The sequence below is a fragment of the Fomitopsis serialis genome (genome assembly GCF_022376445.1).
Source record: "Fomitopsis serialis strain Sig1Antser10 chromosome Unknown B0H18scaffold_243, whole genome shotgun sequence".
Taxonomy (NCBI): Eukaryota; Fungi; Basidiomycota; class Agaricomycetes; order Polyporales; family Fomitopsidaceae; genus Fomitopsis; species Fomitopsis serialis.
The window spans coordinates 47,896-58,635 of NW_025955203.1; the positions used below are offsets into that span (position 1 = coordinate 47,896).

Genomic DNA, 10,740 nt, shown 5'->3' on the forward strand with positions numbered 1-10,740 from the left:
ACGGAATAGTGTGTACAAGCTCGAGTTTTCCGCTCGGTCGAGGCAGAAGTGAATCGGTGGCTAACGCGGTGACGTCTCACCGTCTTGCAAGCAACGTTGCATCCGTCGGCTCGAATGTCGGTAGGATCGGCTACGCGGCCAGTGGGGTGGGCTTGATAAATAGAATGTTTGATTGAAGAACAAAAACGATGGGCATAAGTCCTACCCGCCCTCGCGGTGACTGTGGAAGGGAGTCATGGTATAACGCGGTGAGGCGTCACCGTCTTGGAGCACGGCCTTGTCTATCGCAGCGTTCAGTCCGATAACGCATACGTCGGCTGGACAAACAATGAAATCGGCTGGATACGTTCGAAATCTTACTAGGTAATACGGAATAGTGTGTACAAGCTCGAGTTTTCCGCTCGGTCGAGGCAGAAGTGAATCGGTGGCTAACGCGGTGAAGTCTCACCGTCTTGCAAGCAACGTTGCATCCGCCGGCTCGAATGTGGGTGGGATCGGCTGAATAGTTGATGGTGTTGGCTGAATGGATTGAGTTGCTGGTTGAATGACGCTAGTATGGAGTAACGAGTTTTCCTCGCCCACACGGTGGCGGTGGAAGGCTGTCGTTGTCCAACGCGGTGAGACCTCACCGTCCTGTTCGTCCTGAATCATCTAAAGCGGTCAGCTCCTCATCGATCTATATCTAAGCAGCCTAAACCAATCGCATTGAGACGGTACAGGTACGAGGAAATACAAGACGGGAATTCAGCGTCGCAACGAGTCTTCATACAACGTCAACAAGGTGGTGTCCCTCAAAAAGTCCTTCGAGACCCATACATCGAAATCTTCGCTGGTGTCCCTCCAGTGAATGAAATACTCCCACTTGCCATTGACGTTTCGTTTGTCGAGTATGTGCTCGACCGCGCTATCCATATAGATGGGGAGGGCCTCCAGGCACTTCACGTCCGTCCAGGCCAGTTCGCTGTTCGACCGAGGCTGCCAGCCTTCCCAGCTCACCCAGAACCTCCACTGTTTCTTCTCATTTTGGTAGGCTAACTCGATGGCTTGAACCTTGTACCACTCGCGGTTGTTCTTGACTTCGACCGGCCCCGGACCTGCGTCAGAGTCTGGAGGGTGGTAAGTGAATGAGTTAAATCAACAGGCACACGAGAAAATGGTCAAACTCTACATACCTGAAGAAGGCTCGGAACTGGACGCCACAGAGGGTGCTCTCGACGGGCCGGACTGAGGAGGAGGAGTGGCTGGCGGAGAAGGTGTCTGCCTGGGACTGGCCTGTCCGCCTTGGTTCGTCTCGACGACTTGCTTGCCCTTCTGCGAGTGCTTCTTTTGAAGGCTCATCATCTTCAGTCGGTATGGATGGGGGGGGCGTGGTATCTGTCTCTGCGAGACGCCGTCACCGTCTGAGGGTAGGTTCGGTTCCCCATCAATGGCTCCGGGCTCCGGAGCTCCACCGCCCGTCTTGACCGCCAGGGAGGCTGTTGGGGCCTCAGCGGGCCTCCCGTCGGCAGGGTAGGGACGGGAGGGTCCAGCTGAGGGGCCAGCTTGACCAGTAGGCCCACCCGGCGCGCTGGCCTCCAGGGCAGCGGTCATCTTCTTCGGCGGGTACAAGGCGATGGGAGCAGGGCGCGGGCGAGAGCGCCCTGCGTAGTCAATCGACGGACGCGATACGTTGTCGTCCGAGGCGTGGGCCGTCCTGGGCACTGGGACGGGACCGATGGGAGGAGGGCGGGGTCGGTTGCGACCCGCGTAGTCGACGGCCTCGCGGCGCGCGACGTCCGGCGGGGACCGTCCTCGTCGCTGGGACGAGACCGACGGAGCAAGGCGGGGTCGGTTGCGACCCGCGTAGTCGATCGGTCCTCGCGGCACGCTGACTTCCGAGGCGGGGACCGTCGTCGTCTCTGGGACGACACTGACGGGAGCAAGACGGGGTCGGTTGCGACCCGCGTAGTCGATCGGCCCTCGCGGCGCGCCGACGTCCGAGGCGGGGACCGTCCTCGTCGCTGGGACCAGACCAACCGGAGCAAGACGGGGTCGGTTGCGACCCGCGTAGTCGATCGGCACTCGGGGCGCGCTGACGTCCGGGGCGGGGATTGTCGTCGTCTCTGGGACGAGACTCACGGGAGCAAGACGGGGTCGGTTGCGACCCGCGTAGTCGATCGGCCCTTGCGGCGCGCCGACGTCCGAGGCGGGGACCGTCCTCGTCGCTGGGACGAGACTGATGGGAGCAAGGCGGGGTCGGTTGCGACCCGCATAGTCGATCGCCTCACGAGGCGCGGCGGCCTGCGGTGCGGCGGTCCTGTCTTGCGCTATGACACCGATGGGAGCAAGACGGGGACGCTCGGGCCCGAGATAATCTTTGCCCGTCCCAGACCCCTTTCTTGTGCCTGAGCCGGGGCGGTCTAGGCGCGGATTGTCAAAGCGAGCAAAACAAGCAGGTTAGACATTGTCAGTGTATTGGGTGATACCCAAAGGATTCACAACTCACCTATGATACGGGCCCGCTTGTTATCAGCGCCCGGAGCTGAGGAACTTGGGGAGGAAGGTCGCTTGCCGGACATCTGCTAAGGAGATTCTGTTCGTTTTAAAGCGGTTCCAAAACGTCCACATGTTATTACTTACCACCTGATCTGACGATAACGTGCTACGAAGGCTACTGAGACCGCAGTACACTGCAGTAAAAGACGAAACAAGACCAGGCGACGGTCAGCCACCCATCAATCTGACGCGTCACAGCTCACGTGGCAAGCCACAGAACGGAGGTTCTGACACGTGATGCCGATCACCTCGATCAAACTCAGACGAACCGCTTGTGGACTGGCCTGTTTCGTCCTACTTCCTTTCATACGCATCTCTGCCAGCCACTCTCACCTCTCTCTCGTCTCGCACTCCCGTCTTGCTTCCATGTCTTGCCCCACGTTCGACTTCAGCGACCCGTCCAAGGCTCGCAAAACGATGCAGCGCTTTGCAGCGCACCTCAAGGCCGCGGTGAACGCGTCGCCTGCCGACCTTCTGGACCTCACCAAGAAAGTGGGGAAGATTCTGGTAAGTAAACATGCATTATACTCGAATAATGACAACCGACGCGTCTTGAAGTACGACAACTGCGACGCGATTGTCGCTGCTGCAAGAGGTGGCGCGCTAATGCCGAGGATCGTCGGATACGCGTACGAGGAGTACATCGGCCAGCTCGACTTCTTCCTGGCCAACATCAAGGAGGACGACGACCGCGATGTGGGGAGTGCCTCCCACATAGGCCCGGACAGTACGTATATCGCTTATTTTGGGCTATCTGGTCAGTGCCGTTCCCTCCGAGCACATTGACAGCCTTCGCTATTCCTTCCGATACCCCATCTCTACTGTACTTGATGGACTTCGCGCGATTTCGCATTACTTACCATATATAGCAAGTACCTACTATTAGTCAGCTTCGGCGGCATACAGTGCCACGAAGACTTGTACATACGTTAGTTCTCCCCCCTCCGAATCTAGGCAACTACGAGCACAGCTCGTCTCGCTGCTATCACATTTTCTGGAGTTGGGGGGCATCTCCCCGAGTTGGTCATTAGCGACCTAGTCGGGCCATCGAGAATCATTCGGACGGAAGTAGTGCCACGTAGTTGGGGCAACACCAGTACTACGAGATCAGGGCAAGTCGGAAGGAGTACAGGTTAGGCCAAGGACTCGCGGAACGAGCTTAGGAACCAGCGGAAGAAGAATACGAACCAGCGGAAGGAAGACAGGATCCAGCAAAACGAGGACAGCGACCTGCGGAACGAGCTTAGCGACTAAGGAACAGAGCTGGCCTACTCCGCAACGAGCCGAGCGACTACGAGAGTTCATGATAGGACGTCGGAACGGGTACAAGGAGACAGAACGAGAACGAGAACACGGAACGAGCACGAGATTGAACGCGGTACGACTCGGAGCCGTTGACTAGAAGCGAGGTTGAGGATACGAAGCACGGAAGAGGCGAGGGAGCAGCGGAACGAGTCAGGACTCAGGATGACAGCTGTAGACGAGGCCTGGAGGACCGAGGATAGGGACAGCGAGCCAGAGGTTTGGCAACGAGGTCCGTCTTTGGCACTACTCCCCTCCGAGATGCATATTCCCCCGTTTCAACACACCCTCCCTTCATCCTGGAAGCCATGGATTGGCCCGCCCCTCGAACATCGCGCCCGGGGGTACTACACTCCCGAGCTACACAACTGGAGCCCACCGCGAGGGTGGTACCCTGTTCCCGCTTCCTCCGCTCAGCCTTTGGCTTCGCGTCATCATGCGTACACCACGGGCGAGCTGATTTTCACCCCTTCCACCATCTTTTCACTCCATTGCCCACAGAACTGGTATTGCCGATGCGCCATGCAGACTTAGCTGCGGCTCGAAGCGAGACATCGAATGTACACGTCAGGCCTGTCATGGAGGCAGCGACTCGGACTGCTCAATACGACGGTGTATTCATGCAAACAGCAGAACACCCCCATGTTGTCGAGGCGGCAGCTTACAGTCGATCGAGGACAGCGGACGCACAGCAGGCTTCTGCGCGCTCAGGTTCTCACCGAGGGGCCCATGGAGGAGTTGCCGCGGAAATGGCGAGGACGCGCACAGACGTAGCCGGGCAATCTCAGGCTATCGTTCACATAGACACGCTTACCGGACGAGAGGGATCGGGCGACAGCCCGAGCACTTACGAGCGAGCGATTAGACCCGGAGGCACTACGGTGACTAGGTCATGTATTCGGGGAGTCAATACGAGCGGTACACTACGGGCATCGGCAACCACATCGGGTGACGGCTCGTGCCATGCGGTCGACGAGTCCTTCCTTGAGACGCGGCGCCTGACAGCTAGGTCATCCGGGCGAGTCGACGAGCGCGGGGAGGTAGAGCGGAATGGGTCGAGACGCAGTCAAACGGCGTTGGACCTTCGGGAGCAAACATCAGTCCCGCGACTCGGAGTCCGGAGCGAGCAGTAACGCACCCAGCCAGTGGATCCAAATGTCGACAATCCGAAGCGATGAATGGAGGGCAGGACGAGCAGGCGACTCTGCCTCCGCGACTGTCCTCGCATCTATCAAGCTTCTCCGACCGTGTCACGACGAGAGATGAGCGAGCGACCTTGTTCGGCGGAGCCAGTCAATCGAGCGCCGGCCTCGTGCTGCTCGAGACGGCAAGATGTACACGCACGCGGGGAGGCTCGACCTGCGAATCCTGGGGAATAGGAAGCTTCCAAGCACGCGAGCAGGGAAGTCATGCAACGGGGGCGGAGAGCAATATCGACATCAAGCACGAGACTATGTACGCGAGGGAGCAGAGTGAATGGATGGGAGTGCCTAGGGCGCAGGACGCGGACGTACAGGAGCATATTGTTGCAACGGAACAGGGGATCCGAGGAGTTCACGCGGTGACTATAGAGGAAGCACGACGGTCAGGACGAACACGATGCACTTTGACAGAGATTAGACTCACCAGCGAAATGGGTACGACGAGCGACATGTCCCCTACGGTGGTCAGTAGCCGGCAGGCGACCCCGTTCGGCGATGTACTTGCTTCGACTCGAAAAGGTCGAGGAGGAACGGATGTGCCGCGCGTAGTCGACAAAGCGTGGACCTACGAGGGCTCGAGTATAAGCGACACCGGACGAGAAAACCACGGGAACACGGAGATACCTGGACGCGGCACAGACGGGGCGTCGAGCGGACGAGACGAGCCAGGGTCGCATGCGCAAGGCTTCCGGCGGACAGGACGCGCACATAAGGATCTAGTGGCGACGGGTATTGCGCAAGGCCGGGTTTTCGACGGCGAGCTAGGCCGTGATGAGAAGAGGATGGCGGGCGGTGAGGGTTCAAGCGCAGCCATTAGCGCGTGCAACAGGGAACAGAAGGAGGTCGGAGAGTTCTTGGCCGCGGCAAGACGAGTCTGCAAGTTCGGAGACAACTGGCTACATCAGCTAGCTGCGCAGGCGCCGCGGGTGTTCAGGCGAGTCGCCACGATAGTGCTAGAGGATAGGCGTACCGGGGGACCCCATACGACAAACCATTCACTCTCCTTGCAAGCCGAAGGCTTCATATCAGCTCCACGAGGTGCACCACGCGGGCAGACGGAGGCGACGCACGCATCAGACATTCGGCAAGATACCCTAAGGCGGCATGGCGCGACGGCGGAAGGGCTTGATGCGTGTGAACAGCAGGAGCGACAGGCGGAGGAAGCGCAGGAGTTCAGACAGGTTGTATCTCGAGCGACAGATCTGACGACGCTCACCTATGGGATTTCCTCCACCGACTACGCGTACCCGGGACGTTCACTTCCCTCGGCGAGATCTGGCCTGCGTGTGCGGGAGCACGCGATGAAGGCGTTCGAGCTCGGAGTTGTTGACGACCTGGCGCTTTTGGGCACGCAGCGGAGCGGTGATGGACGCGACGGCGGCTGGGAGTGTGCTGACCTGGCGAGTGTTCGACAAGGCATCCTGTTCGCGATGGATGAGAGAGAGTGCGACGAGAGCTCGCGCGAGGATCACAAGCCGTTGCAGGCAGAGTCAGTGGAGAGAAGACTCAGGCGAGAGACGATCGCTCAAGCGCCCGAACCACGGTCTGCACAGCCTACCGGCGTCTCGCTGGTCGCTCGAGTCGAAGATTTGGCGCGTGTATTCTCGCACTCCCCGCATCTCCTCAATACTAGCAGTTTGCCCGCGTATTGTTCTGTTTGGCGAGGCGCAGAAGGAGCGACGGTTGAGGACCACCTCACTGCAAGATCGGACTCGGAGGGAGCAGCGTGCGAGACACACGAGCCCGCGCGTGCGAAGCGGACGGTGTTACCCTTAGCTGAAACAAACACTCAAGGCACAGACTGGAGGCGTATGGTTTCCGCGAGGCGTCTCAGCGGCTTGCCTGCATGTGGCGCCAGCTCGCGAGGTGCGAGACGACTGGCATCTGGCTACGACAATCGTCCAGCGAGAACGGACTCGGAAGGAACGACGGGCAAGCCGTACGAGCTCGGGTTTCAAGACCCATCCGACCTGGCTCGACGCGAATTAGAAGAGCGATACCCTGTTGGGCAGAGCGCGAGAACCTTCGCGAGGCGTTGCATCGATGAGCCGGGGCGGCTCGAGCTCGAGAGGACGGAGGGACGGGCAATTCTTAGCACCAGTGAGTTACTGGAGTATCTGTACAAGCACGAAGATCCAGCAGGTCCGGAGGACGATAAGGACACGACCAGAGGCCAGTCGGCGGGCTCGGCGATGGCGAGCGGAACGCTGCAAGGAAGACTCAGGCGAGCAGAGGCTCGGGCGGAGGGACTGGCGGCGGAGGCAAGCCGGAATTACGGTCGACAGCACGAGTCCTATGAGAGCTCGAGTGCAACTGGTACTACGTCAATAAACCTCTGGGACAGAGTGTTCACGAGAAGCTCGGGCTGCAGTGAGTACGTACGCACGGGGACTCATCGTGGAGAAGGCACTGTCCGGGCGGTAGAGGTCGGGTCCATCGAATTCAACGCTAACTACGACAGGAGAACAATCGGAACCACTGCGGACGCGCGAGAGTCACGGCATACCTGTTCTCAAGCCACGGGAAGCGGGCTGATTGCGTCTGGTCAAACAAGACGCAAGGATGGACTGGAGAGCACCGAGAGTCCAGCAGTCACGGGGAAGGAGTACCGAGACGCGTCGGGACAATGGATCGCATGTCAGGACGGGCAACAGGAGATACGAGAGGACTGCGCGGAAGGAACGCGGACGTACAGATGCATGTCGATAATCAAGGCTGCCTGGCGATGGGCGAAACAATCAGCGACTACCAGCGAAACCCACGGCGCAGAGGGAACGGCTGGCGAAACTAGGTACCGAGAGCGTGCGGACACGGAATGGACGGTTCTGGGTGAACGTGGTATCCAGCGCGGAGGGAACCGGACGGAGCAGAGCATAGAGGGCGGGAGAGACGAGACGGAGAGTCGAGTAGTTGCGAGGCCGGCAAGCGGAAGCGTCCTGGGTGCCGTGCACCGGAGGGAACGAAGAGAGGACGAACAGAACCGAGAGGCGTCGGGACAATGGACTGCAGATCAGGACGAGCAACAGGAGCTACGGGAGGAGCGGGCGGAGGGAACACGGATGTTCAGGCGCATGGCGACGATAATCGAGGCCGCCTGGCGATGGGCAAGACGATCAGCAGCTAGTGGAGGCCACAGCGCGGAAGGAACGGCCAGCGAACCTCAGTATCGAGACCGTGCGGGTGCGGAATGGGCGGATTCGGGGCTAGATGAACAGGGTACCCAGCACGGAGGGAACAGAGGACGTTGGGGGACAGAGGACGGAAGCGAGAAGACGGACAGTCGAACCATGCCGAGCACGAGGCTCGAGGTTGACCCCTGCCGGAGGGAACGAGGCGAGACCGAAGGGTATGTGGAGTCCATAAGACAAGGGGCGGGAGAAGTAGATTGCCAGGATGTCGAGCGACAGGACGCAGACCAGACGCGCACGCCCAGATGGTCAACGCGGATCAGGGACGAGAGCGGACGCGCCAGTATGACCCGTACGGCGAACGGTTCGATGTGGGTCGATGGGCTACAGGACACGAGGTGTAATACCGTCGAGAGCGAGCATGCCGAGGTCCGTGACGTGGACGAGGGCCTGTCGGAAGAGGCGGAGCTAGGTCGGAGAAGATCCAAGGCGACGACCGTCGCAGTGTATGGACCGGGGCCTGCGCAGTTCACTACCGGGCGACTAGTCTCTCAAGTCGTGGCGGGGGTACGCGCTGGCTCACTTTTCTCGAGGTCAAACGGGATACCCGGTCTATCCAGCCTGTTCGCAGGTGGTACTATCGAGCGACAGGCGCTGCAGGAAGCGACGGGAGGTAGTCGAGCGATAGGAGGTGGTTGTCACACGCCGCGACCTGTACAGCTCCGAGGCAACGAGGAGAGGAGGGGGACAACGCGGTGGCGAAGCAAGTGGAACGAGGGCTTGATACTAGAGGACAGGCGAACGAAGGCTGCACGAACCCGGGTCGCGAAGGAGCAGCGGATTGATCAAGCAAAGCAGGGGGATCGCAGGCCGTGTACAGCGGTCGGGGCCTGGGTTGATGCGGAGGGAAGTGTTCAGTCGCCTTGTATCAGGCGTGGCGAGCCAGGGCATTTCAAGACGAGTCAAGGAGACTCCGAGCCGTCTAGCGAGCGCACTGGGTGTAGGACGGCGGCATACGCCATGGGACCTCAAGTCCAACCCGAAGCATCGTTGCGAAGCGATGAGGCGAGGTCCGCGAGGGAACAGCCAGTCGGAACGCTAGCCAGCGAGAAGGGGAGGAGCAGGTCTCAGATCATGACGGACGCGTGCGTCGAGAGCGAGCTGAACGAGCGCCCAAAGGGGGACGCGATGGCGAGAAACGGTAGTCCAGCGAATGAGTCCAGTGAGTCTGACAACAAGCGGCTGGGACTGACGGTGCCGGAGGAGGTGGACGGTTGCGGACTGAGCGAACCCGGTCCGCGAGAGGCATCAGATGAGGAGCCACCTGAGGCAAAGGGTGGATGCAAGGAGACACGAGGTCTGGAGCCGAGTGGGGAGCAAGCCAAATCGAAGCAGGAAGACCACTGGCACGTACTACGGGACGAGGAGCTAGTAGCAAGTCTGGGCCGGGGAAGGGCGAGCACTTCAGTTGGACGATGCGATGGCGGCGAGCAGCATTCACCGAGCGAGAGTACGGCCAGGGGCCGAGTTACCGGGGATATGGAAGCGACAGGCAAGGGAATCTCGCTGCAAATGCGAGGCGAAGACGGACCGACCGGAGAAGCTGGAACTGACGAACCACTGGGGGCGGATGGCCACGCGCGGGCGTACTGCGAGACGGACCAGGACGTGAGCCTGCCGCTGAGTAATGGGGAGTCCGAGCCCGCGGGTGAAGACACCGAACCGAGCGAGATGCAGGAGACGGCGAGACAACAGGTTCAAGTAAGGACATCGATACGCACGGCAGGAAAGAACGGACGTACCGAGTGTAGGAAAGCGGGCGCGCGCGCGAAGGATAGCGATGGCGAGGGGCTACCGCAGGAGGACTTGGTCGAGATCAGCCAGTCATATGGGCTGAAAGCGAACCTCGAAGACGTACGTGCACGCGACGAGACGAAACAGGGCGGGAGCTTGGAGCCAAGTAAAGGAAAGCCCGAGCCCGAGATGCGAGGCCCGGAGCGACCCGAGAGTAAGCAAGAGGACCCCGTGCGTCAGAGAGCAAGAGGTGGACTCGCGCGCTGCGAGACGGAGCAGACCGTGAGCCTGAAGCCGAGTAAGGGGGAGGTGACTGAGGAGAGGAGTGGCGAGAATGACACGAGGTACACGCTGCGGCTGGAAGGCGAACCGGGAATGTCTTCGTGCGCACAGACCAAGGATGGACAGCCCGAGCGAGAGGAAACGGGCGAGTACGCACTGGACGGCGGTCGCGAAGTCGCGATTTTACAAGTGAACCTGCTCGAGGTCAGCCAGCCAAACGGACTATCAGCGGACGATGCGGACGTACCGTGGTGTCGAGGTGCGAGAGCCAGACGCGTATATGGTCGTGGCGACACAAACCGGGACGCGAGTTCGAAGCTGAGCAAGGGGGAGCTCGACGACGGATGTGCTGGTAATAGCGAGACCAAGAGGGAGACAAGGCGGGGCTGGCAAGCGTCAGGGAGAACAGCATCCACGCGGAGGGAAGACGGACGCACCAGGCGTGAGGAAACGCGCACGCACACAGAGGAGGGTGGTGGCGAAGCGGGTTGGCAGGT

At 60.2% G+C, this 10,740-nt stretch overlaps 3 protein-coding genes across 3 annotated transcripts; 2 read left to right on the forward strand and 1 right to left on the reverse strand.

The window, feature by feature from the left end:
* Nucleotides 1–744: 744 nt before the first annotated feature.
* B0H18DRAFT_1127276 (uncharacterized protein) lies at nt 745–2,558 on the reverse strand (the record flags this gene model as incomplete). The annotated part of the gene is made up of 3 exons (XM_048035271.1): nt 745–1,106; nt 1,173–2,399; nt 2,486–2,558. 3 exons carry the CDS (start codon nt 2,556–2,558, stop codon nt 745–747), a joined length of 1,662 nt encoding a protein of 553 aa, XP_047885402.1.
* A 343-nt stretch (nt 2,559–2,901) lies between these two features.
* Nucleotides 2,902–4,195, forward strand: B0H18DRAFT_1217102 (uncharacterized protein; the record flags this gene model as incomplete). Its single annotated transcript, XM_048036685.1, has 3 exons — nt 2,902–3,042; nt 3,094–3,266; nt 3,699–4,195. 3 exons carry the CDS (start codon nt 2,902–2,904, stop codon nt 3,787–3,789), a joined length of 405 nt encoding a protein of 134 aa, XP_047885403.1. The 3' UTR covers nt 3,790–4,195.
* An 816-nt stretch (nt 4,196–5,011) lies between these two features.
* B0H18DRAFT_1158264 (uncharacterized protein) lies at nt 5,012–10,502 on the forward strand (the record flags this gene model as incomplete). The annotated part of the gene is made up of 1 exon (XM_048035789.1): nt 5,012–10,502. A coding segment is annotated over one exon (5,491 nt), but the record flags the coding sequence as incomplete, so codon positions are not given.
* Between the last annotated feature and the right edge of the window lie 238 nt (nt 10,503–10,740).